This window comes from Pelodiscus sinensis, chromosome 3 (assembly GCF_052426305.1).
Source record: "Pelodiscus sinensis isolate ZL-2025 chromosome 3, ASM5242630v1, whole genome shotgun sequence".
Taxonomy (NCBI): domain Eukaryota; kingdom Metazoa; phylum Chordata; order Testudines; family Trionychidae; genus Pelodiscus; species Pelodiscus sinensis.
In genome coordinates this window covers 86,622,170-86,650,069 of record NC_143054.1, presented here as the reverse complement: position 1 = coordinate 86,650,069, position 27,900 = coordinate 86,622,170, and the positions used below count along the sequence as shown (strand labels likewise).

At 40.4% G+C, this 27,900-nt stretch overlaps 2 protein-coding genes across 12 annotated transcripts in view; one reads left to right on the top strand and one right to left on the bottom strand.

Moving 5' to 3' along the window:
* The window catches only part of CEP85L (centrosomal protein 85L), a 234,914-nt gene that overhangs the window by 139,363 nt on the left and 67,651 nt on the right, over positions 1 to 27,900 (top strand). For all 9 annotated transcript variants that reach the window (XM_075924054.2, XM_025184650.3, XM_089777223.1 and 6 more), the window contains one exon: positions 272 to 1,056. In XM_075924054.2, coding sequence (XP_075780169.1) covers positions 272 to 1,056 — 785 coding nt within the window. The remainder of the gene's footprint in view (positions 1 to 271; positions 1,057 to 27,900) is intronic.
* Positions 1,053 to 27,515, bottom strand: PLN (phospholamban). Of its 3 annotated transcripts, XM_075924060.2 has the most exons (3): positions 27,184 to 27,340; positions 25,538 to 25,609; positions 16,551 to 17,473 (listed from the first exon to the last, which is right to left on the bottom strand). In XM_075924060.2, exon 3 carries the CDS (start codon positions 17,345 to 17,347, stop codon positions 17,189 to 17,191), a length of 159 nt encoding a protein of 52 aa, XP_075780175.1. In that variant the 5' UTR covers positions 17,348 to 17,473; positions 25,538 to 25,609; positions 27,184 to 27,340; the 3' UTR covers positions 16,551 to 17,188. The 3 variants fall into 3 exon arrangements, 2 of the variants coding, with proteins under 2 accessions (XP_075780175.1, XP_006123122.1); XR_332067.5 differs by lacking the exons at positions 16,551 to 17,473; positions 25,538 to 25,609 and adding an exon at positions 1,053 to 7,262 and having other exon boundaries at positions 27,184 to 27,515; XM_006123060.5 differs by lacking the exon at positions 25,538 to 25,609 and having other exon boundaries at positions 27,184 to 27,328.

Below are 27,900 nucleotides of genomic sequence, written 5' to 3'. Positions count from 1 at the left end.
AGTGAAAGTGGCTAACCTACACCCATTTTCATTGTCTTAGCTGTGCAACATCCCCACCGAAAGGAAATGGTTTTTTTTTAAGTGGGTCTCATGTTGATCAGTTTTAATATTTGGTATCATGGTGTGTGTTTTCAATATGACCGTATCCCATTAAGAAATTACTAAAAGATATGTCTGCTGCTTAACATTTCATCCTGAGTTTGACATTTGATCAATATTGCTTATGCAGCTTGTGTTGCTTTTATTTACTCAATAACTGTTTTTTCCCCAGATCATTCAACATCAAGTGGTACTTCCTCGTTCAAGCCCAGCCGATCACTGGTCTCTCTTCCCACTGCCCATGTGATGCCGTCTAATGCCAGCTCTTCACTTTCCAAACACAGGGAAGCTTTGAAGTCTGATGGTTCACAATGGAATACAAACCTTTTACGATCAGGAGGAAGCCGAAATCTGGGCATACTGGACAACTCTCTTGACATGAAAGATGTGAGGCCTGTAAGGAAATGGTCATCCTTATCTAAACTCAGCACACCAGATAGCTGCAGTCAGGATGAAAGTGTTCTTTCCGGGGACTCCAGGGCTAGCACTGACAGATCAGGGAGAGACAAGACCACGTCACCACAATTAAGAACAAGTGGGCCAAGCTGTTTGTATAATAGCATGGAGTTGCTTAAAATTGAGGACAAAGAAACTGGGAAAAAAAGATCTTCTACATTGGATTGCAAATACAAATTTGAAAGTTGCAGCAAAGAAGACTTTGGTGTTTCAGACTCTGGAAATAGGAGACATGTCTTTGACATGACCTACAGTGCCTTACCTGAAAGCAAGCCCAATGCAGCCTGCAGTGAGACACTTGGGCATAGATATGTAACACTGGGACAGCAGGCTATGAGTGGAGTACCCATTCAGCCCTCAGTCAGGACTCAGATGTGGCTTACAGAACAGTTGCATGCAAATCCTCTGGACTGTAGGACTTCTGAGGAGTCTTACGGTTTGGCATCTTGGCAGCTGCAACAGTTTGAAGAACTTCCATCAGGAAATGAGCACCCAATGCAGGTAAGAATAGAAATTTGGTGTTTGCTGCCATCAGGTGGGCAATAAGAGACACAGCATCAAGCATGTTTTTATTAAATGTATGAGGTAAGGAAGTGTGTTCATAACTCACCCATGCTATAGTTGGTTTTTCATCTTTTAAACTCTTTGTACGATTTAATGAAAAACTGATTGCAGTAGAGTGTCATTATTATTTGAGTGCTAGCAGTGTGCTTCCGTTAATTTACAGATGCTGGCAGTTAATTATACCAGACAATTTACCCAATGGATATGAGAACAGCATCTGTACTTTTTGCAATTGTATAACAAAAAGGATACAGCTAGTTACATTTTGGCATCATTTTAAGAGATCCTTTAATTGAAATGGTGTGATATGCTGAATGGACTTTATCATTTGAATTTATTTATAAGGAAACACCACTTCCTTTTGGCTTGTAACAGATTCATAGTAGGCAATGATCTTCACATATGCAAGAATGGATACTTCAAACATTCCTAATTGCTTCATTTATAAACCAAACTGATTATTGATGTTGACACATTATCACTTTCTGATGTGTTCTGTTTTCTTAAAAAATTAAGCCTTCAAGATTGTCCTCCCTCACTGTTTTGTGTGGGCATAAAATTTAACATAGTTTAACAAAAATAAAGCATTACATACATTATAATTATTATTTCAAAACATAGCCATCTATATGCATGTCCGTTTGCAGATACTGATGTTACCATGGATCTCGGAATAATTTGTATTCAAGGATAAAACCAGCAGAGGGAGCACAGACAATAGTTATCTTTTTGGCTGAGCTCACAAAACAATGCTTCTCTTCTGCAGATTTTCAGGATTGTAACACATCTAAGATAAGCTTTTGTTTAAAACTTTATGTTCTATTTTAAATTCCCTGTTTTGTACTGTTTTTGGAGTCCATTCTTCTTCAATTTTTATATAAAAATTAAGTTCCTTGTGTCAAGCTGTAGCTTTAGGGAAAGTAATCTCAACTGCCCTGGAGAAGATCAGCATTTGATTTCTGAGCTATTTGGCCCTGGTTTATACTACACACTTATTTTGAGTTTCTCCCATTGATATAGCTACCACCTCTCATGGAGATGGAACACCTCCCGTACACTGACTCTTCTGGCTAGCCTAGGGTGGGAAAACTGGGGAACTGTACACAGTGGTTTGGAATACAGTGGTTAATAATGCTTAACAGTAGCAGAAGCCAGTAAGCAGCTGATTAAGAGTGGTATCTATAGATCACATTTCAAAGCCTGTCTGGTCTCCTTCAAGTGAGAGATTGGGGTGGTGGCCTACATGAGGAACACTTGAACAATGGGGAGATGTGTATATTGGAGCATTTGCAATAGCTCAAAGCCTTTTAGAAGCAATGTAGCAATGCTTAAAAGAGGGAGAACAGTTTCCTTCTTTTATCGCTGCAATTAGAACTTGGTATTGTTTAAAATAATCTTATTGCAACACCTTTAACATGTTTCTAGGATAAAATGTATTTATTTGTAATCCTTTTTTACATTTTGAATATTGTCTGAACAGCAGAATCACCTGAAAACGATTTGCTACTGTTTCTGAAAAATTAAAAATCTTGTAAAAAGTTTTTATTAAAAAAAAAAAAAAAAGTAAAGCAGTGCTATTGTGTACAATATAACAACAGGATGATAAACTTTCTTTTCCCTTTCAGAGTAAGGACTTTCATTTCATGACACTAGGGATCGTTTTTGCTGATTTTGACAATTTCTAAACAGTGCAATAAGGAATATGCTATATGCTTGGAAATGTGTAATGATTAAAATGCAGTGATTTTTAGAGCAGAGAAAACCCACATATGCTGTTTCTGTATTAAAGCAAGCACTCCTACCCCTGCAATTTATCTTTGACTAAGAATGTAATCTTCAGGACAAGTTCTGTCAACATCAGAAAGTGTGTACAGAAAAGTTGGCCTTTTAAACACATTCTAACCACAACTTTGGTCTATATGGACAGCATCTGCATATTGAAACTGTTTAAAAAAAAAAAAAGTTCAGTGGCTCAACAGATGAACTGTTCTCCAGAGGAAATGCATATTGCTTTGAAGAAATTACACCTGAGGCTATAATATCTACTCATGCATTGTGAAACAAATTTCAGGGGAGATGCTAGTTTATAAGTGTGTCTCTGATACTCACCAAAACCATGGGAATGTTCTCAAGGTTGCCTTTACTAATGTGTGCTGTTTTCAGAACATATGTTTTATCAAGTACTTTAAGGTATAAACAGACCTTTAAACAGCAGATTTTTTTAAAAGAAACATATGGTTAGCATTTTCTCTGAGTTAGACGAATCCACATTATATTCCCATGCTGTCAGGCATTATGCTTTTTTATTCCTCACTTTTTTTCTTCCACAATGCCTAATGTTCCATCACACAGCAATCCCATTTTACGTAACTTTTTACACAGGAAAGGACTGCAGCATTCAGCACCTGTTAGTGCTAGCCTGCTCTCTAAGTTCAGCAGCTGTGTTTGAATTGGGATGTAAAATCCTAGTTATTCAGTTAACCAGTTAAATGTTGAGGCTTTCCACAGACCGGGGATGCTCTGGACAAGAGCAGCCCCCATCCACAGCAGTCCCCCTGCGGGGCAGGAGAAGTCTCTTGCCTGCAGTAGGTGGGGAGCTGTTCCAGCCCCCCTGGTTACTGGTTATCTGGCACCAGTGAGCATTACCCATTAAAGGTGATGCTTCCAGTTAACTGGTTAATCTTTCACATCCTTCGTTTGAATTATGAGTAGAGTCTCATAGCCTACCATTTTTGGGGCAGGTCTCACTACCCTGAGTGACTTGGACTGACCTAAGTGTGGCTACATGGCGTGGAGCTGGCCCTGTACTGAAGTCAGGCCTATGCCCTTACCATCCACCCAACTGCCTCTCTCAGCACTCTTGCTGTGTTTATTTTTGTTTTGTTTCATACTGCGGTGACTAAGGATGTAATAGTGTAATGGATTAACTGATAAGCAAAAGCTTATAGCTTAATGCTGTAGACTACACAGATTTCCCCGCCACACACCCGGACCAGTAAATTTTTTAGCAGGATAGTCAGTAGCTCGGCTCAGTCCTGGCTAGCAACAGGTCTGGGATCTACTCCTGCTGCGGCTTTGCATTTAAAATGTATTAGGAGCCGGGCGGGTAGGCAGCCTGGCTCAGTCCTGGCTCATGCTGATTCCGGGAGTTCAGACCCACCCCCCCAGACAGCAGCTGCTGCCACTTTATCAGAGGCAGCAGCACAGGGTGACAGGCAGCTGGTCCACAAAAGGAGCTGGTTTTTAAACTGGCTCCCCTCACAGACCTCACAGAAGCAGCAGTGTGGAATGGCAGGGGACTTCTCGGGAGGGAGAGCGGAGTGCACTGGTTGTCAGCCCCTCTCCCAAGGACTATAGAATAGTCGACTAACCAATAAGAATTCATGAGGTTACTTGACTATTCAATTAACCAATATTTAACATCCCTAACGGTGACACTTTAGCCTAATATACTATGCCAGTTCAACTGTGACACTGCATCTGTGCTGGGTGGAAGTTACTTAGGAATCTGGCTTTCCCCGTAATTTGTCTGTTTGCCAGCTTCCATTAAGAAGGTGTTTACCCTCCTTCTCAGTTTGAAGTATGCATTTTGAAATGGGAAAAAAAAAATCATTTTGAAATATCAACTCAGAGAATTTTCAGTTTGGCCCCACCTGATTAAAAAATTGGAATTGTTTCTTAAAATAAACATTACCCCACCAAAAATTTTAATTTTAATTTAACTGTATTTCCAGAGAGACTTTTTCATGCTAAAATTTAATTTTAAGTCACTTTTAGTTTAATTAACATTCACTGTTGTAGCTCTCTGAAAGAGATGGTTTTGGGATTTCATAGCCAAAAATTCACTTTAATACAGTAAGTCTGTGGGACTGGTTTTGGATATGCATTGATGGCTGATGGGCAAACCCAATCCTGATCATTTTGGTCAATTAAAATATTATGCCTCTGTTTGCTGCAGAAAATGTGTTACTCCCAGTATCTCATACAAATTCATATTGTCTTGTCAAAATGGAATGTTTTACTATCTGTCTCGAACTAGCGTAGTATCAATATTTGTTTGATAAACAATTGTTGCATTTCTCCCTAGACATAGCTACACATTTGTGGAGGGTGGTGAGATTCTTATACAGGTTGGACCTTGCTGGTCCAGCACCCTTGGGATTTGCCAGACCAGGGTAGGTCCCTCCCTCACTTGGTTGTGCTGCCACTGGGCTAGGGATGCATGCTGCCCCAGCTGCTGCCTGAGGCTCTCTCCAGCCCTGCTGCTGGTGTCCAGGGTATAGGGATGGAGGCCAGAGTTCCCCAGATTCTGGGGCCAGGGAGCTCCGCTGGGGCCAGAACTCCCCACCATGCTGTTAATCCTCCTGCCCACGTACACACACTCTGGGCTCCCGGCTGAGTGACCAGTGCCCCATATGGCACTCCTGCCCTGCCACAAGCCCTCCCTCTTCCTGGGCTCTGTGGTCCAAGAACATTGTGGTCCATGCCGGACCACAGATATTGCCGGACCAGAGAGTCCTGGTTAAGGTAGGTATAACCTGTACCTGTATGCTCTGTTTGTAGAGTGATTTGGAATTTAAAAATGAAATATAAATACAACCCATAAAGTCACCATTTTTCCTTTTTTCACATTGTCTATTTTGATACAAACTTTTAGATAGCTGTAGTTGTTTATATATACAAAATACATTCTACAGCAGTGTATGTGCCATGTCTGTGAATAGGTGTATGATTAGAAATTTATAGCATGGTTGTTCTTTTTTACTGCCATGGCCTTTGGATTAGTTTGGTATATTTCATGTTGTGGTAATGTGCTTCCTTAGGCTTTAAAAGGGCATGTTAATTAAAACATTAAGCCTACTCCTAACATTGAAATCCCTTGTATATGAACGTACACACATTGTTTTAAAAGCAGAATAGCATCCAAAATATCAAACAAAACGTGTTAAAGTGCATATAATAAAGTAGCTAGGTAACTTTTTTTTTCTTTGAAGCATACATTGACAATTGATACAGGAATTCTGTATAACACAGAATAGAATGCCTATTGACTTTATAGCTTGTTACTATATATGTCTTTTTGATTTTTCAAAAGGTGGTTTAAATATTTATTGCACATACTTCATTCATAGACAGCAGTGAAATGCTTTAATTGTAAGTATCCAGGCCGTCTTATCTACTATTACATGAGACTTTGGGCAGCTTCAGAGAGACGGAAGTAGACTGTGGAGACTTGATATTGTTCTCTATTTTATATTACTGTTATTACTTAATATTTTAAGCTAACAGCTAACTGGTGAAATTTTTTCAATGCTTATCCATAATAGTACTACTTGATGACTTTTTTTCAAATGCTGCTGGTATACTTTTTAAATAAATTATTTTTTATATATATTTGAACATGCATGACAAATCCTGCAGCCAGTTGGTGGGATTTGCTTTTCCATAGCCAAAATTACATTTTGTTTTTTCTTTTCCATACGTAATCTGATACTTCCCATCAGTTAGCTCTCGGTGCCTCTCTTGTCCGTTTCAGGCCTGTGTTTCAGTTTCTGCAAAGAGGCTACTCTATGAAGATTCCATTTTTGTGATTTCTGTTGTCCTCTTAGCAGAGATTGTTTTGATTCTTAGTTGTTTAAATACAGGTTTGTTACATCAGTGGTAAGAGCTCAATATATGCTTCAATAGTGTCCTTTTGTAGCCGGCATGAAACTATATGCTCTTCTTAGCCTTTGGCAAGTATGCTGATTGTTTTGCTTTTAAGACGTTTTGCTGTAGAATAGATACATGAGCATATAATAATCCTACAGTTTAAAGGCACTTTTCTGTCTCATACAGTCTTTACATGTTATGTTCAGATATTTGGAAGTGTCAAGTTATCATTGCAAAAAAAGCAGAACTTCAAGGTAATTCACATGAGTTTAACCAGGATAAACATGAGCACCAGAACCATAACAATAAGCAGAAAATTGAGTAGCAAGTTGAGGCCTCTGTTGTTAGCAAGATCCATAATTTGCACTAGTCTGATCTCTTGTGCTTGTAAGGGAATTCTTGATTGTAGCTTCTGAAGGTTCAGTTGCAGTAGTAATTCACATGTATTTCATCCTTGTTTCAGCTTTCTACCTGTCCTCACTTTCTGTCACCTAAGAGAAAATGTTCACAGTAACTAATAACTTAAAATTTTATGACTGCTAACATTAATCGTCTCCTTTCTCTGGAGAGCAGCAGCTTATTTGGAAAGTTAACTTATCTGATATCTCCTATTTTGCTACTGCTCTTCTAAGGAACAGATCCATAGTGAAAGAAATTGAGATTTTTTTTTTTAGCAATTTTATTTAAAAATGAAAGACGTGTGGGGTGTTGTCCAGGCAAAGCTCTTGTCAACGTCACATATGGAATAACAGGCCTGAAACTTCCTTGGAAGCCCATTACATTTCAAAAACTGGCAGCTGAGCACTTTTTGGAAGAACACTAATGTTTAAAAAAGCCTAACATTTCCTAAGATAGGTCAAATACACCTTTGCAAATAGAGAAATTTCCTGCCCTTCTAAGGTTTTGAGCACTGTGTGGCACAGTGAGCCACATCCTCTTATTTTTGCCAGCGCTGTGTTATGTAAGATTTATGACAGCCCAGCAAAAGCCTTATTAAGAGCCTAGTTTGATCTGGCAGAGGCTGTATCTTTACTGCTTTTAATAAACATATACGTAATAGTTTATTTAAAAATTTAATAACTTAGCAATTGTGAAAACAAAACATAAACAAATAGGTTTGCTCAATACTATGTGCTAAATGCTGCCAAAGCTTCATTTGGATGGCAAGCCAATCTTCTTGAGGATGGGAAGGGGGCTATTTATGGTTATCAAATACATAAAACTAGTACCTTTTTGCCATTTTATACTTGATCCTGACTAAATTGTTTCCTAGGACAGAACTTCCACTGACTTAAGTGGAGTCATGCTAAAGCAAGGATCTACTGAATCTTCTGTTTCCATTTTTTTGAAGGACTGATGCAAGCTTATGGCTATACTTTTTCTTCTTGTATATATGTAAGATAGACTAGAACAGTGGCCTCCAACCTTTTTACACCCAAGATCACTTTTTAAATGACAGACCAAGCCAAGATCTACCACCCCGCCCCCTTCCTGGAAGCTCCGCCCTCTCTATTCTCCTCCTCTCCATCACTTGCTATCCCCAATCCTTATACTGCTGCTTTTTTTTTTTTTTTTTTTTGAATTCTTCTGTAGGAAGAGGTTTTTCCAACATTTGGCCTGTCTACACTGGACCAAATGTCAGAAAAAACCCCCTTCTTTTGGAAGCCACCTTATTCCTTATGGAAAGAGGAATATGGGGGTGACCAAAAGAGGCTGTTTGCTCTTCCACTAAAAAAGCGGAAGAACAAATGCAACCCTGGATGCAGAAGAGTTTTTCTGGGATATCTCCAGAATCCTGAAAAACTCCTGCAGTCTAGCTGGACCCTTGCTGGGTTGAGACAGGATGTGTGGGCTTTGGGGTGGGAATGAGGAATTTGGGCATGGGAAGGGGTGAGAGGTGCAAGCTCTGGGAGGAAATCTGGATGCAGGAGGAGGTGGAGAAGGGGACACTGGCTCGGGGAGGGGGCTCCAGGCTGGGCAGTGTTGGGATACTAAGCAAGCCACAGGCTTGCGACTGTGAGGGTGCAGGAATTTGGGTTGGGGTATGTGAGGGGCTGAGGGCATGAGGTTCCAGTGTTTGATAGACTCAGATCTAGGATCTGGGGAAGGGGGAGTGCAGGAGTGGTTGTGGCCAGATGGGGCTTGGCCCCAATTGGGGGTTAGTTGGCCAGGCTTCATTTTTAAATAGAATACTATGTTAAACACAAAAAGTTTCTGCATTGTCTTTATTTATGAGAATGGCAGGGAACTTGCCTTGAGTCAGGGGTCACTGACCCATAGAAAAGTCATTTGGGAGCAGGGGACACAGTACTGGGGAGGAGTGCTAGTGGGTTCTGGAGCAGGGAACAGGGTGCCAGTGGGGGCAGGGGAAAGGGGACAGGGTGCCAGGACAGGTTTCTGCAGCAGGGGACAGGGTGCCAGAAGGAACTGGTTTCTGTAGGGGGGGCAGGGTGCCGGGGGACAAGTTTCTGCAGCGGGGTCGGGGGGGCCAGGGAGAGGGAACAGGGGGCCGGGAGGGTGAGGGACAAGTTTGGGACAGAGGAGAGGGAACAAGGTTGGGGGCAGGGAGTTCCCTACACCAGCCACGGAGGGAAGCCTCCGACCCGCGCTCCTTCCGGACTGACCGCAGGGCAGCCGGGCTGGAGCGAAGAAAAGCGGCTGCCCGGCCAGCTGGCCATGGTGCTCATCCAGGGTGCCACCAAGCTCCACGTGGGCAGGCGCAGAGGGGAAGCCGCCCCATCAGATGGAGCACGGTTCAGCCTCCTCTGGGCTGAACACCACAGCCAGCAGGCCAGGCAGCTTCTCCTCTGCGCCAGCCAACGTGGAGCATGGTGCACCCTGGCTGAGTGCCATGGCCAGCTGGCTGGGCAGCTGCTTCTCTTCCCTACAGCCCGGCTGCCCTGCGCGCAGCCCAGGGAGGCTGCGCCTAGCTCCAGCTGTGAAAGCCACAGTCAGCTGGTTGGGGTGTTTCAGCCCTCCCGACCTCCCAGCTCCGACCATTCCTCGCAGCTACTCACCTGTGTTGTTGCTCAGTGAGTAGCTGCTCCTCAAATGAGGAAATCTAATGTAAATGTACTGCGCAGTTCAGAGAGGGCTCAAGAGCTACTCTGAGAGACCCTGAGATCTACCGGTAGCTCACGATCTACTGGTTGGTGACCACGGGACTAGAAAAATGAGGCAGTGTTCAGAAAAGCAATAGCAGTTGAATACAGAAACAAAACCTCCCAGAATGCAAAGCTACTTACAGTATTTGGAATTCTGATTTGTATAAAAAGAGTGAACTTCAAAGTGAAGTTTAATTAAGCTTGATGCTTATATACACTGAGTGACTTAAGTCTACTTAAAAATCATTTAGGCATAATAAAGTAGGCAAATAGTTTCACTAATCAAATATCACTACAAAGAATAAAAAACTTTACATTGCTTAGTTCTTTCACATGACAGGCAGTCCCCGGGTTACGTACAAGATAGGGACTGTAGGTTTGTTCTTAAGTTGAATTTGTATGTAAGTCGGAACTGACCAGCGGCTGACTACAGGAAGCCCGAGGCAGAGCACCGCAGCTGCTCTACCCCAGGCGTTCCCAAGTCAGCCGCTGCTGAAACTGACCAGCGGCTGACTACAGGAAGTCTACAGGAAGACTACGAGGCGTCGGCAAGAAAAGCCTGGTCTGCTGGGGAGGGGCGGGGGGGGGGCGCACTAGCTGCGCCGCCCCCCCTCCCCAGCAGACCAGGGAGCCGCGGAGCCGCTTTTCTCGACGCAGAGGACACGGGCGGCGGGACCACCCAGACACACTGCGGTCCCACCGTCTGCGTCGAGAAAAGCCTGGTCTGCTGGGGGGGGGACCGCACTAGCTGTTCCCTCCCCTCCCCCCCCAGCAGACCAGGGAGACGTGGGTGGCGGGACTGCACTAGCTGCTCCCTCCCCCCCCAGCAGACCAGGGAGACGCGGAGCAGCTTTTCTCGCCGCTGAGGATGCGGGTGGTGGGACCGCGGCGCATCTGAGCAGTCCCGCCGCCCGCGTCCTCCGCGGCGAGAAAAGCCCCATTCGTATGTAGGGATCCGACGTAAGTCAGATCCACGTAACTCGGGGACTGCCTGTACTTGGAATTCACTCTTCTTTCTAAACAGGAGTGTATTTGAACATTCCCTACTTTTGTACTAATATTTTATATTATTTTTAAGAAGCATTTTATTGTACCTCAATTCATTTTAAAGGTCAGAAAACTATACAAAGAATAAGGTATTATGTTCCCAAATTTGCAGAGAGGTTTTATTTATGTTTGGATTCCACTGATATTTATGGTGTAAAGTATGATAGAAATGTAATGGTATTTTCTTCATTTCCATAGAATCCTGACACAATTGTAACCTTAACTTAAGGGTACACACTGTAGATTTACATTGTAGCAAAATAATCATAGTGTTTGCAGTTTCTTAAAGGTATTGTTTTCTTGTTTAAGGCTTTTTGAATCACTATTTCATTTATTTGAGGAAAATTCTGTTTGTACCAGAGTTTGCCTTCTAATAATAAACCTGACTCCTCTGAAGCCTCTGTTCCCAACAAGAAGTTCCCAGAACATGTGCATCCTTTTTAGTACATTTTTCAAGAAATTTTTCAGTAAGGCTAAAATGTTAAATGTTGGGTATTATATATAGTTAAATCCTACTTAAGGCAAACTAAAATTGGAGACCCTACATCCAAAAAATTGAAAAGTCTTGTAGCTTTGCCTATTCCCAATTCTTCTGTAGGAACATCACAGCATGTTACCGGCATCTCATTTATTGTACAATCACTAGAAAGCCCTCATGAGTATGTAGGGCAGGATTGAAAGATGCGGCTTAGATAATGAGATCATTTAAACATTGTAATTATCAGGGCTCGACAAATTATGCAAAACCCTACTCGCCAGACAAAAAAGGGACTCGCCACCACCTCCACCCTCCACCGCGCAGACGCACACCACCGGAGAACAGGATGACCGGGACAACATGTTTGTTTACATCAGTTATCATGGCCGCAGTTATCGTTGTTTGTCATTATTTGACGTTTTGATGCGGTCTCAAAAACTTCAGTGAAAGTTACAACAATATTTTTTCATAGGTGTGCACAGTACATTTCATTAGGGTGTGCACCCAGATAATTTTTTTAAATGTACTCTTTGATCCCCATTAGCCGCACCTCTGACCCCTGTTAGCCACACCCCCTGACTCCCATTAGCCACGCCTCTGGAGGTAACACTCGGAGCAAAGTGGACACATGACCAGAAGTAAAAGGTGTCATGTGACCCCTGTCTAAGGACTTTTCCCACCATCCTCCTACCAATAGGGATTAGTTTGGACCCCACCACCCGCCCCTCATGCAACTATCCTGCAATTGCATAAACCCAATGTGTGTGACGTTAACTCGGGGTCACACAGGCTGGGGGAAGTGCTCCCTCTAAGAGTTTCCTCCCATGAGCAGAATGAATTTTGTGTTGTGCACCAGTACTGAGTTCATGTGGCTTGTTTGGATGTGCCACTGTGGCACCCAAGTTATTAATAAATATCTTATAAACCTCTACCTTTCCCCTCTGCTGCCATGTCTCCTCCCTTTGCTCCATCAGCTCCCCTGGTACCTGCTGCCCCCCAACCCCTCACCCTCCTCTGCTGTCTTGACTCCTGCCCTTCTCACTGCCCTCAGTTTTCCTGAGACCTGTCCCCCTCCACCAGCCCTTCTCTTCCCCCCTGTGCCCACTCCTCCAGTAGCCCCACTCTGATCAAGTGAGCTACCCCTCCTCATCCCCTCTTCTAACACCTCCCTCTACACACCTGACCTGCCTCTCTCCTCTGGTCCTGGTCCTGGTCCTGCCCCTGCAGGTGTCTGCCCATCTGCTTCACCCCCAGAATCCCCTGGCACCTGCAGCCTCCTGGTGCCTCCCTCTTTCCTTGCTGTCCCTGCCCCCTTTGCCCTCTTTTTCCCTAATGCCCATCCCCTCATCACCCTCTGCCTCCGTTCGCCTCATGCCCCTATGCCCTCACACCTGCCTTTCTCCATTCCCCTCCTTCCTCATGCCCACCCCTTCTTTCAAGCCTTCTCCCAGCACCTCTCCCTCCCCCCTCTAGTCCCCAGTGCCCTTACCCTCTCCTCTTTCAGCATCACCCTGTCCCCCCTCCCACTGACTCCTCCCCTCCTGCCCTTTTCCGTATTGTCTCCACTTGGCCCCCTGGTATTTGTCTCTCCTGCACCCCTGTCCCTTGGTGCCTTCCCCTTTCTTCTCCTGACCTGCCCTCTTCCCCTCCCTCTCCTTAGCACAAGCCCCTTCCCTCTATTTTTCCCGCTTCCCTTCCCCTCCCCTACCTGGCTTCTGCCTTCCAGTTTGCGGGGCTGCTGGAGCCTTTTTGAATCCTGCAGACGCTGGCTGTGACGTCATGACGCCACGTCACGACAGCGTCCTGGCATCTGCCGGCATCCTGCCCTCTGGCTCGTGCCCCGCCTCCTCATGCCGGAGCTGCATGCAGGCAACCTGGTGCCAAGAATTGCCGCACTTCCCCCTCTCCGGCAGTGCTTCGCTCCTCCACCCGGCTCCACCTTTAGTGCAGGCTTTGGGGCTACGCTGCCCTTAGTGCAGGCTTTGGCTAGCCCGTCACAACGGTCCACCAGGCCAGTCCGCCCCTGCACTTGACAGCTGGTAAAATCCACTTGCCACGGGCAAGTGGGTGAGCATGTTTGTCGAGCCCTGGTAATTATGAATAATTCTTATATGCACATTAGATTGTGATAGTACATCTTTGTTTTTAAACTCCTTGAAATACTATGTGGACATTTCAATTAATACATCTTAAATAACACTGAAGTTTTTGCAATAAAAATTATAAGGCTATTTTGTTTTACATTGTAATCACTATATTTACAGTTTCACTAGAAATAAGGCATTTGTGCTTGATTATAACAGAGGGACTGGACAGAGTGGACACACTCGCTTTCATTTTAATTGCTGGGGTACATTTTTCTCCCTTGATGTTTGCATGAAACTCCCTTTGACATTAAATAGAAGTTGCACACACAGAATACAGTAGACTAGAGCCTTTTAAAAATGAATGCTTTTGGACTGATAGCCTAGATTATTGTTTTTCCTCCCTGTAAATGCTGCTGGAGTAGATCTTCAAATATTAAATACAGGCAAAGAGTGGGGGAGAGGAGACTATAATCTAAAAATGCATCATAATCCTTGTTAATTTCTAGTGACTTTCAGTATTAAACTGATATTAACTTCAGTATTTCAAAGTCTTGCTGAATCATATAGCCTTCTGTTGAATGTTTCGTTCTTGAGAAAGCAGTAAATCCTCTAATTCTGGAGTTCTCAAACTTTTTTGTTATGTGACCCATTCATTGATAGGTAATTGTGCAAACTGCCCCCCCCCTTCATATCCCGGATAATGTGGGCCACCTTCCTTGCAATTGCATAATGTCCTTTCAGAAAATTGGTACTAGAAAGATATTTGTTTAGCTGTTCCTTAATGTGCATTGGCTGCTGGAAACAAGAAAAGATAGCCCTTTGTAAACAGCCAGCTCTCTTCAGACCATTAGCAAGGTTCCATAGAGCACCATGATTAGGGCTACCAAATTCGCAGCTATGCAAAGTATGTTATGGACATTCGTCTTTAGCCCTGCTGGAGTTCTCCCATGATATCTGGCCTTTTTGAGTGTTTTTACTATACAGATTTCATAGGGGAAACCAGTGTTTCCCAAATTGGGGTCCTGACCCAAGGGAGTTGCGGGAGCGGGGGGTGGAGGATCACAGTGTTATTTTTAGGAGAGTCACATATTGCCACCCTTATTTCTGCACTGCTTTCACAGCTGAGCAACTGGAGAGCAGTAGTTATGTTGGCTGAGTGCTGTGTTCTGAAGGCAACACCCCGCCAGCAGCAGTTCAGAAATAAGGTTTACAGTACCATATCCATGTCACCTTTTCTTCTGTACTGCTGCTGGTGGCTGCTGACTAAGGTCCCAGCTTTGCAGGCAGCAGCACAGAAGTAAGAGTGGCAATATCATACTATGCCATCCTTACTTCTGCACTGCTGCTGGTCTTCACTGTGCCATCAGAGCTGGATTCCTGGCCAATAGCTGCTGCTCTCCAGCTGCCCAATTCTATGATTCAGCACCACCAGAAGCAGCATAGTAGTAACCTCCTGCATCCCCCTTCTGTTCTGAAATTTGATTTGTCCTTTTCACATTTGTTCTTTTTTTAAATTGTATCCTTTGGTATATATGGTTGTGACTATTTTCTCCCACTATTTGATCTGAGGAAGTGGGTCTGGCCCACGAAAGCTCATTATCTAATAAGCCATCTTGTTAGTCTTTAAAGTGCTACATAGTCCTGTATTTTGTTTCGGCTACACCAGACTAACACAGCTACATTTCTATCACTATTCTACATAGTAATAAAGGTAGTAATACCTCAACCCCTATATAATATTCTTGCAACCCCCACATAGCTCCTTGTTTGGGTCAGGACTCCTGCAGTTATACAACACCATGACATTTCAGTTTTAAGTAGCTGAAATCATGAAACTTACCATTTTTAAAATCCTATGACTGTGAAATAGACCAAAATGGTCTAAGATTTTGGTAGGGCCCTAACTCTGGACCAGTGTGGAACCACTGTTATATTTGACAGGCATCAAGAATAAATTATATCTACTTCAGGAAAAGGCCTGCTATAAAAATTACAACATACTGTAATGGCAAATGGGTGGCTTAATTCTACACAATCACAAACACATCCCTTGTCATCAGCTAGCTTGGAAGTAGGCCTATGTTGTGGTTTTTTCTCTCTTGACCTTTATCTGATTGTACAGGTCATATTTCACCTGTATCTGATTTCATTAGAAGGTGAATTTGATTCAAATACTGTACTGATGAGCTCCCTCAAATAAAAAGGCTTTTGATAAGCAGTAAGTTATCTTTAAAAGAAAAGTAGTCTCTTTCCTTAAACTTATTCCAAGATGGATGCAGTGACATCAGAATAATGTGAGGGTATGTCTACACAGCAGTGTTATTTTGGATAACTGACATTATTTCAAAATAATATAGTGCGCGTCTACTCTACAAGCCTGTATTTTGAAATAACGTCAAGCTGGAGGACTTCTTACTCCAACTCATGGTAACTCTCATTTCATGAGGAGTAAGGGAAGTTGAAGGAAGAGTGTTCTTTCTTTGACTTCTTGCTGAGTAGACAGTGTCAAAAGCCAAATTGAGCTATTTCGACTTCAGCTGCACAATTGGTGTAGCTGAAGTTGTGTAGCTTACTTACTTTGTCTTTAGCCCTGCTGTGTAGACGTACCCTGAGTGACCTGACTGCAAAATAAAAAAAACCCAAATATTTTTCTTTCTTATACCAAATACAAAAGCCTCTCCCACATAGATAAATGCCGAATTTCCTGTTCTTCTAATGCTGAGGAAATTGCATTTCTTGGTGCAAATTAAGATACTTGTAAAGTGTTGTAGAGAATAATTCATTGCTAAAGCGATCTAAAACAAAAGGATCTTGGGATCTCAAGGCACCCAGCAGAACACAATGAGTGAATACTGCTCTCTTATCAGGGTGGTTTGTTCTTGATATACCTGCAAAAGCAAATTCCAACTCTCTGCAAATGCCAATTAGTTATACTGAAGCAGAGTCAAAAAATACCTGGCAGAATGGAAGTTTTCACATTGCTTTCTTCCCGTTAATCAGTCCTAAACCCCTTCTTAATATAGGAAACAATAAAAATAAAAATTATTTCTGGTAAAATGTTTCTTTAGAATAGTTTTTACTTTATTTTTCAAGATTCCAGTCATAAGCTATTAGAACAAGTTTAATAATTTTGATTAACAGTGTAACATTGTAGCATGAAGTTGAACAGAAAAAAATCTGGAATACATTCAAATCTAAATGTACCTGTGCATCATTTTGGATTGATGTGAACTTGTATAAGATATTAAAATATATATCATATATCTAAAAAGATTTGGGCCTGCATGTGCTAAAATTTCACTGTAAAAGAGTGAGGTGGTGATTTTAATATTGTAGTTGACTTGGCTGAAACACTAATTTAATAACACAATTAATGCACTTCCTTATTTCCATGAAAAAGGCACAAATTTACAACATGCACATCAAATGCCTTTTAGCAAGGTGAACAAATTAGTTAGCTCATGGATAGCTTTGTTCCAAAAGATTTAAATCATTGTTCAGTATAGAAGTGCTTTTGTAAAATGTTACAATGATGAGTAAGAAAATGATGCAGTAGTTGACCAGACTGTTTTAGTTCCACTGCTAGACCTGCTGACATGGAAATTCTTGCCTTGAGTTTCTTGTTTAGTTCTTTTTTCCCCTTTGGTGAGGTTTTCTTATAGGATAGTGCAGTGTGAAGCAATCAAAGATGCAGTGGAACTTCAGAGAAGCATCACAATGATACAGATAACCAAGAGGCATATTAAAATAAGACAAAAATTTATGAAGAGCTCCTGGAGCTTTTGGCGTGTTTGTGGGTTCACCTCAATAGTTGAGGCTCTCCTCATAGCAGAGCGGGTCATGTGCTGGACCTTCTCCATGCCAATAGGAAAGCAGAGTACAAGTCAGAGGTTTTAGAAGAAGTGCAGGTAAAAAAACAGAAGTTTTCAGGAACAGTGCAAAGTGATTATTATCTTCTGGTTTTGTTTTAGAGAATCTGTGTGGAGCTGGGAAAGCAGGAAAGTGAAAAGTTAGAAACAAAAGTAAAGTGTTTTGATGAGTGCAAGTGCAGACTGTATTCATGTTAGAATAGTCCCTGAAAGAAAAAATGAAGTTACTTCCCACAATGTTACACATTATTTCGCTTAAAAAAAAAAAAGACAGATAAGACAGACAAGAAGACTCAGTGGAATTGCACATGCAACTTTATGAGAGAGCTCCTGCAGATTCTGAGATGGAGGCCCATTATGAAATGGGACTTGTTGACTAGTAATTCTTCACAGAATCACTCCAATAGGGCCAAATCTGATTCCCTTCAGAGTCCATGGAAGCATTCCCCCATCTTCAGTGGGAGTTGGATAAGGCCAATTAAGAGGCAGGATGATCTTGTGGATAAAGCCACAGGACATGGAGTCAAAATATTCTGCTTCTTTTTCTGGCTGTGTCACGAACTACTTATGTGACGTTGGACAAACCATTTAACCATTTTGGAGGGGAAATGGAAAAACTAGTCTTGCTAATGCATTTTCTTTCCAAGTAGAAAGAATTTCAAGTGTAAGCAAATGTGATGGAGACAGCATCTGATACATTTTCTTCTCTGAAAGTGCTAACATACACTTAAAAATTTATGCTCAAAGGCAGAAGGGTGGTGCTGCAAAAAGTACATCAGAAAATAAAACTTTTAAATTTTGTAGTGATAGATACAGTGTAGCATGATGTGCTTTTTATAAGAAATAAAGAGAAGAAAGGTATGCAGTGCTTTTAGAAATACAAGTTATATTGAGTTGTAAAAATATAAAAACCCCAAACATGCTGGTAAGCTCTTCAAGGCAATGTGCCATCCTTTTCTGTCCAGAACTAGCACATTGAAGACTTGATTCCTGGCTAGGACTGCTAGACACAACAACAATACAAAAATGATAATGGTGGTAACCATTTATTCCACATTATTTTTCCCCTTGAGAGAATTTGCCCCTCAGTGTTTATATTATGTATATCTTTATGCAGGAAAAACTTAAACAACACACATTCTGGTAGCACTTGAAAGACTAACAAAACATGTAGATGGTATCATGAGCTTTCATGGGCACAGCTTCCTTCTGAGGAGGTGGGCTGTGCCCACGAAAACTCATCGTACCATCTACATGTTTTGATAGTCTTTAAAGTGCTACCAGACTATTTGTTGTTTTTATGTTTTTCCTGTTACAGACTAACTCGGCTACTCCTCTGAAATGTATGTATGCAGTGTATATGTAGCTGTGTCGCAGGGCATTTGAGAGAAGGTGGGTGAGATATCTTTTATTGTACCAACTTGTGTTGCTGAGAGAGACAAGCTTTCAAGCCACTTAAAGCTCTTTTCTTTTGGTCTGGAAAAGGTCTTCCAAGTATCACAAGAAAATGCAAAGTGGTACAGATTGTTTAGCATAAGCAGTTACCTGATGATATAAGGGATGATTTGAGGCTGCCAACTACTTATAGTTCCAGCTTGCATTTTGCTGTGTTGCCGGGAATATAAGAAGAGCACTGTGTAAGCTTGAAAGATCATCTCTTTCACCAACAGAAGTTGGTTCAATTAGGGATGTAAAGGGTTAAACAGTTGCCTGTAAGCATCACCTTACTGAGCGATACTTACTGGATAACCAGTTAACTGGCTACCCAGCCAGGTTGGAGCACCTCTCCCCTTCCCTGTGGCACTGTGGGTAAGGAGCAGCTTCAACCCGGCATGGTCCACCATGCTGCAGGTGGGTGGGGGAGAGGGAAGGAGTGTTTGGACTGGGCTGAAGCGCCCCTTCCCACCTGCAGGATTCCAGTTATCCGGTTAAACATAATGTTTAACTAGTTAACTTTTTTAAATGGGATTTTACATTCCTAGGTTCAATAAAAGATTCTACCTCACCCACTTTTTCTCTTTATTTTTCTCTGCTCATTTTTCTAAAAAAGTTTATTGATAACAGCTATCTGTTAAGATACATAGGCTCCTGCCATCACATCCACATAGAGTAGGGGAAGACAAATGCTTAGTAGTGATCATCCCCCAGATGGCATCATGCCTGCTATGTGAACCATCCTGTCTATAAAAGAGGGGTGGATGGAGAGCAGCATAATGAGGCTTTTATTACACATGAATGCCTACCAGTCCAAGAATTTGCCTGCTGATTTGGCTAAAAGGATTCATAAGAAATACACTGTGAATTACATGAAGACTTTCAGGCTTACAGGAGAGGAGGATAAGGAGCTGTTAGTTCGTATCCGTTGTTTTTGTATGCCATGACCAGGCTCTGCTTTCAGCCTCAAAGACTGCAATAGCATTATCTGAAATTAAACATAAATTTCAGATAATGTTTTAATAGCTTTGGGTGGGTGAATGTTGTGACCTCCTTTTCTAAAATTATATTCTGTAATTTTGGTATAGGACATCAAGAGCATATTTTTAGTTGCCACTTTAATTTTTCAGCTTAGTTTGACTCTGGGCAGATGAAAGCAGATATACCATAAACATTTAAAGTGTTTGCCAGGAATATTCTCTTCAGTTATTTGTCTGGTCTATGTCTCTTTTGTGTAAGTGCAGTAAAAGCAAGACAGAAGTGCAAGAATTCTCAGATGACTGAAGTTTATCTATTCTCCTAGCCTAATACGGGCTGAGACACACTAAAATGTTTATTCTATTCAAGACAAGGCTTGCTAGTTCAAGCACTAACCAATTTATACTGGCCCAAACAAGTGTGTTCGAGCAGTGCATGAGGTTGACACGTCAGACAACCATAGTTTCTGGGAATTATTACATCACAACTTGCTGTACCATTATTTAATGCCCACCAAAATTCAGAAAAGACACATCACTTAGAAATATATTAAAAATGTTAATGGTAATTTTTTTAACCTTTGAAAGAAGAGAGGAAATACTGTTAGTGAAATAGTAATTGGGCTTGGTTCTTATATACAGTACTAGTTTGGCAGAATAAAGGAACCTTAAAGTGAGATAGTGGCATATATGAAAATATGTCCCTTTTGGGGTAAAAAATCCATACTTTGAATGTTCTGGAAGAATGATATGTAGAGTGTTCAGAATTCTGTAATTAAACTTGCTATGCCTGAGCACCTATGTGAATGTTCTTGTCTGCTCCCTAAATAATATTTATGGGAGAGGTTTTCTGATCTACGTATAGATCTGTATGTCTAGACTTCAATATGTGTTTCACTGCAAGGTGTGCTTGGTTTCAGCTAGCAAATGCACACCTTGCTCATCAATCTTCCCTGAGTGTGCATAAAGAGAAATAGACTTAGTAACACAGCTGTGTGTGGATAACGGTCAAAAGGCACAGTCCAATATTAGACCATGAAGAATAATTAAATTAAGGCTTATTCTTGCAGTATATCATACTGGCATAGAAAGTACCCAAGTTTAGATTACTGGTGCTAACGTTTTAGGGTGATACCGTGATGGTACTGTACACATATTTAGAATCTTATAAGTCAAGTACCATTGTGTTCATGTGCAGTATTACCCCCACATTGCCCAGAACAAATATTTGGCTCCATCATTGAATGGGTGTGTTCACTGATCTGGAAGATATGTAGAGTGCACACTTCATTATTTCAGGAATAGGCCACATTGACGATCCTACATGTCAGTACGTAAAGGTTACTTTTCACTTGCAGTCGTATTTCAACAGCTCAGTCACTGTTTGCCTCCTTGCTGGCAACTAATTATTGTACTGATTATGTGTGGTTATTTGTATCTGTTTCTTGGGGACCTTCGTACCGAGCAAAGGAATATAAGCAAAGTTGAAAACCATAGTGAACAAAGTTGAAAACTGCAGGCCAGATTCATTCCTGATATAAGTATATTTCACGTAAGTAACACGGGATAAATTTGGCTCTGTGGTTTCAAAACGAAGCTTACCCATTTCTTGTCACATGTTTACTAAATGTGGTAGCCATATCAGTGAAATGAAAGGGATCTGACATGCCTTTAACGAAACTAACTCATGACATGGAATGCTAAAACAAGAAAAGAAGAGTAGGTAATGAAATATTTTCACAGTAATCTTACTTCGGTAGCATGGCAAAATAAAAAGCAGTAATCCTGGTTGCTTCTTTTTTAAAACAAATAATTTACATAACAGTAAGTACCACAGAGGAAAAAAAATGCCAAAGAGGTATGTAATCTGTGGTTTATATATCTATTTTTGGAAGCTAGTATCTAAAATAATCCAGCATAAAACATACATTTGGATTAACTGTTGTTCCTTTGGTCTTTCTACATGAACATCACATTAATCCTAGTTGAGATGAGAAACTCTATCTAAATTCAGGCAAGGAAAAACTAAAAAGTCACAGTTTGTATTTGCCAGTGGGAACTCAGTACCTCATACCAAAGCAAAAGGGAGCAAGACCAGTATTTAGGATTAAACCAGGGGTGGAGAACCTAAAGCCCAGGGGCCGGATGTGGCCCTTGGCTTGCCTGGATCCAGCCCTTGAGGTTCAGGGCTTCTCCCCCAGCATTGGGGAGCCTGCACCAGTGCTCCAGCCTCCCTATCCCCCCTCTGCGGGGCCTAGAGCACACAAAATGTACTAGGCTGTTTTCCCCCTCCCCCCGGCTCTGCTGTGCAAGGGGAATGTGGGGATTGTTTTTCTCCTTCTCTGTTGGCCACGTCAGTGAGATTTTTGGTCAGTGAGTTTTTTTGGTTGGTTGTGTTGTGTTTGTTTTGTTTTTTTTTGCTTGTGTGTAGCCTCCCACTGATTTTTCTGTGGTTCAGCGGCCCCCCAACCCAAAAATGGTTCCCAACTCTTGGATTAAATACTGAACAGGAGCTATGGAGTGCAGAGTTGCAGCTCCTAATCACAGTTAGATGTGCAACATGCAGATCCAAGAGTAAAACTGAGACTACAATTTGCTACTCTGCTCATGCAAAGAAATCTGTAGGCAATATGGGAGATCTACCAGTTGATTTACCTCCATGATTGGATAATTTTGCTATATATATATAGTTCCTTATATGTCTAACCTCATCATAGGTACCCTCCTATTTTGAACCAGTGATTGTATTGGTCCATTTAATTTTGAAATCCTTCTATCTATGTCCTTCTGAAATCTCCTTTTTTTCAGTCCAGGAAGAAGGGGGACCATTAACTCATTAGGCCACTAGAGGTCCTCTGTCTACTGTTTATGCTCCATTTAAGTCAATAAAACAAGTGTTCATAAATAAAACAAGACTAAATGATAAGAGTGTGTGGTGCTGGGAAGGCTTATAATGACATCTAGCAATTTTCTGAAGCAGAGCAATGCTCTACCAATGGTCCACTGGTTCTTTGGCCACTAGCTGAATGTCTGTGTATCCAGCCACATTATAGCCGCTTTCTGTACCACTGATCACAGGTCTTGTAGAACCTCCGGGTGGATTTTTTTCTTATTTGATCTGATTTAAGTGTTTTGGCTAGAAAAGAGTGCTGATCAAAGCATGCCATTGTAGGAAAGGACTAGTACTGTGGGTACACACCATGAATAAGAGGGGCAGCCATCTGGATGCAACCTGAACATCAAAGAAGAGAAGCTGATTTTGGGGAAGAGAATGGATTGAACTGTGTAAAGGATGGAAGTTAGACAAAAACAGACATCATGTTAGGGAGACACAGAAATAGAGTATGGGGCAGAAGAGGAGAAATGGAGGGGGAAATCAAAGGGATGAAAGTGCCAGAAATTAATAGAGAGGGAAAGAGAAACAAGGGCAAAAGGGTGTGAACTGAAGCTGGAGTACAGAAAACAGTTCAGGAAAAGGAATCCACGTTGCCAGAAATTGCATGGACCAAATTTTAAAATTGTTTTGGGTTACTTTTTGTTGTACATTTGATTTAATGATAGGTGAGCGAGATACTTATTTTTTAGGGGGGGGGGGGAAGTCCTCGGAGCATAATATTTGAGGATCTTAACTGAATTTTCCTGCCTTTAAATCAGATTAATGGATTCTGTGGTTAAGATGTCATAAAACAGGCTAAGTTCAATTATTCTGTTGGTCAATTTCAGAGGAAGAATTTAGAATAAAAAATTCAATTTCCATTTTTCCATTGATTCAGGGAACTTTTTCCCCTTTATGTTCATTAATTTTGTTGCTGTTCTTGTACCAAAATAAAATAAGCTATCAGTGAGGTGGAACGTCTTAAATTATAGGTTGCTGAAGACCAACAGAAGCGAAGGTGTCTAGAAATTACACTAATTAGAATCCTATAATTATCTAACAGTAATTTTAAAAAAAGAATATATGCCTAATTACTCACTCAATGTCTGCAGCAATTCTAGTTGTGTATATATATAGCTTAGATTCATGTTTCTGAAAGTTATACAACATGGTTTGTGTGGTTATACTAATAATCATTTAATAATATTAGTAGTGACCTTGCTGTATATTGAGTCATTTTTGTTTTGGTTGACTCAAATATGAGTTCTGTTCCTAGACCTGCCATAGACCATGTGTGATTTCACTCAATCTCTTCATGAATCAATTTTCACTCTTAAAATCTGGGAATAACACCGCTTGCTTTTTCCCATGTTTGACTTGTCTGTTCAGATGAGAAGATGTTTGAGAATGCGTCTCTCTTTATGAATTTGTGTATCTACAGCATCTAGTACAGTGGGTCTCCAAACTCAGGGTTCTAGCTGCGACTGTAGTACTTATAATTAATAATAAATAAAAATAAGGAAATGGCCATTGATTTGAGGCTTAGGTAACGTAATGAGTCAGTTTTTTCCCTTTTTAATCTTCTTAAAAAACTGGATGGGGGGATGGAATAGGGGTGAGTTCAAACGGTTAAAAAGCAATTTGATGCTTGGGCAAATCCAAGAAAGCTTTCATATATCACTCACTCTACTTTCCGAAGTTCAGGTCCTTAACTGGTGTATATTTATTGTTTAATCAAATGCCATTAAAAACAAACAGAACAAAAGAATTTAGTTTATTCCTATGTAGATGTATTGAGTTCATTTGTCAGTTGCTTATGTTATAAGAAGTACAGCATTAGAACATTTTTGCTCTCTGTAATTATCTAAATGAGCTTTACATTTACTGCTAATCCAACATTAAGGAAGGTCTATTCATAGCTCTCCTACAGAACAAGAAATAAGGCATCCAAAATAATGAATGTCAGAGTAGTGATGTACTACATGGGATAAGAATAGATCCCTAGAGATCTATGAAACACTCATTCATTTTCTTGTATGCAGTATTTTAAAACTGTCTTTAAATATTAATAAGGAATCAGACAAATTAAAAAAGCAGATAGTTACAGCTAACAGTAAATTAAATGTAATCTGTTAAATCTGTTTAAAACTTTTTTAATGTATATCACCAATACTTCTGTTGGTACTCAACACTCATGGACTTCTACAACATGGTTTATTACCTGTGCAGGGTTTTTTAAGATTATATATAGATGATGAGCCACATTCTAATCTAATTTATATCTGAATAATTCCATTAAAGCCTGTGGATTGATTTATATCATACAAGAATCTCACCGGTTATAGCCATGGATATATTTTATAAAGAGTTTAATACAGGTTGAACCCCTCTAATCAGGCACCCTTGGGACCTGCCTGGTGCTGAACCAGAGAATTTGTCGAACCACTGTGTCAGTAGTGTCTAGCACCATTATCAGCACTTCCACTGTTTACTGGGCTCTTAGAAGACATTTAGGGGTACATTTAGAGCAAGCTAAATAACAACACAGAACACTGAGAGCCAGGACTAGTGGCTGTAAACAAACGTTATGGGATCGTGGGAAACTTATCTACACCTATGATAAGTGGATATCCGGCTAACTAAAATCATGCCAGACTATGGACCAGCAAATGCTGGACTAGAGAGGTTCAACCTATATTGGGGATTTTTAAGTGCTATAACTTCGTGTGTGTGTGTGTGTATATTATGCACACAGTATAATAACTCTAACTTTTTGTTCATTTCTTAACTATAATTACTGTAACAAACTTAGTATTAACAAATCCTATCTTTGTATGAAAGGACAGAATATTTAGTTTTAATGAAAATATTGACAAGAAAATAAAATGCTGTTACCTAAATGTCCAGAGACAAATGCCTCTTGCAGGCAAAATTAGATGTATTACTGCTCCTTTCCGGAAACAACTCCTATAACAGAATTTCATAGTCTTCAACTAGTTGTATGCTGCAAGGTTCACCTTAAGAACATCAAAGCATTCCAGGAATAGAGTTCAAACAGTGCCCTGTTCAAATTAGCACATGGATGATGTGTCCAGATACAAATATCTTGATAGATTCTTGATGAATGCTTTGCACACAGCTCTCAATGGAATTGCATGCTGTCATTCCCACGAGTGTTTGGAGAATGTATGTCTAAATACGAAATACTTAGTCAAACCTAGTAAAACTGTGGTATTTATGGATTTTATCCTAAAATGTAAACATGCATGTATGTGGTATATATTGATAGAAATACAGGGCCATGTTTTGGAACAGATACAGATTTGGAACAGAGATGGGAATGCATTAAGACTGTGTGTTTTGCAATCTCCTGATTTCTAAAAATTGATATGTCTCTCATTTATGAAAATACTTGTCCCGTGCCCAGAGCCATGCAGCCATGGATTCTTGGATTTCTCAACAAAATAAATAAACACAAAAATAGAGGGGGGAAAAGCTTAAGTGACAAATGTTCCTGTTTACCAGACATTTCCTTTATTTTACTCATTTCCTTTTTAAAATTAATTACATATATTTTTGTTCTTCATGTCCTTTATAAAAAGGTCTTATTTTAAACAGCTAAAACTGTGTCATGTGGGGTATTGGTTTGTATAGTGCCCAACACTTTTATCAATGATGGATGAGAAGAATATTTTATTTATAAACATTACCTTTGATATTTGTGAAGCTGAGCTGCATTTTCTTGCTACATATTAATCTTTTGAGACATGTATTTAAATTAGATTAATGGATTCAGAAGTTAAGATATCATAAGAAAGGTCAAGTTCGGCTTTTACTGGCCACCAGAAAAAAAGAAGAAGTTTAAAAAAATTACAGAAGTAATACATAGTATTTTTGGATTAAAATTCAAATGCTGTAAAATGATGAAGGCTCAGCATTTTAATCTTTCCTTATAATCAGAATAGGGTCTCTCTATTTAGTGTTAATTTAAAAAATTCTTCTCTTAAAATATGTTAAGTAAGTGAACCAACTTGTCTGATTTAAGAATAGGCAGGTTAACTTTCTTTATGCTGGATTTCTAGTGGCAATGAAACTAGAAGTAGAAACCCTAAAATCAAAGGATAGTAATGTAAACTCTTGAATTAAAACTTACTTTTTGATGAGAAAAAGAAAAATTCCATCTGAGTTTTAAAACAAACCAACCAAAAAAACCAGCCAACCAAAACCAGAATGTAGAGGTGTAGGGGAAATAATTAAGACCTCTGCTGTGGTGATGTTGTTTGCTTAATCAATTCACCAAGGAAAAACTTAGCTTCATATTAAAAATAAGTTGATAATTTTAAAAAACAAAACTACCAACCTTTTTTATCCCCATTGCACTATTTTGGTTTGGAACAGTAATGCCAAAAGTGCTGCAATTTTTTAAAAAAGCAGCTTGGGTTTTATTTTAAATAAGCATTTATAGCATAGGCTGTTAAGTTTGCACAGAACAGTTTATTTTTTAACTTACAATATAATTGTAATAAGAAGCGATCCCTTACCTCTGCTGATGATTATTAGTGAATTATAGGATATTGCACTCTGAGCTGTGGGAAACTTGGTCTGGACTTCTCTGGCAACTTGTCTGTCTGTCACAAAGTTTGTAGTAACAATTGAAGAAGGCGGAGGAAAAAATAACAAAAGCTTGAGGCAGGGCTCATGATGTCATGCAGGAATTAAAAAGTTGTGATTGGTTATCAGATGGCCTTTTAATACAGGGAAGTTGCTCATCTAAACTCATGATGACAGTAATGGTAGCACTCAAAAAATGTTTGTTGGGGCTCTTTTTATTGGCCACATTTTTAAAGAAAGTGTACAGAAGGAAAACAGTCTTCATGGGCATGAACCGAAGGGCATGGGCAGTGATATGATCTAGTGTTTGCAAACATGGGGATGAGCTTGCATGTCAATATGTAGTATTTTTAGTAACTTTTATATAAATTTGTGATTAATTAAGAATACACTAGAAATTTCTTCAAAATGGTAAATTTGCTACAATGAAAAAATATTTTCCTATGATAAAAAAACACCACTATTTGGATATTTTGCTTCCATATAAATTATATCCTTTTTTTTCCTTATGGGTCTTGAAAGTATCTTCAAAAGCTCTGAACCATTTTCATGTGTTAAAAGGGATTTACTAAGCTGTGAGAGAGCTTTTAATATTGTTATACACTTGATCACTATTCTCTCTGTGTTATGTTCTCTAAAACTTTCCT

Bases quoted from the DNA above. Each gene is read 5' to 3' on its own strand.
- PLN (XM_075924060.2), bottom strand. From the start codon at position 17,347: ATGGAGAAGGTCCAGCACATGACCCGCTCTGCTATGAGGAGAGCCTCA.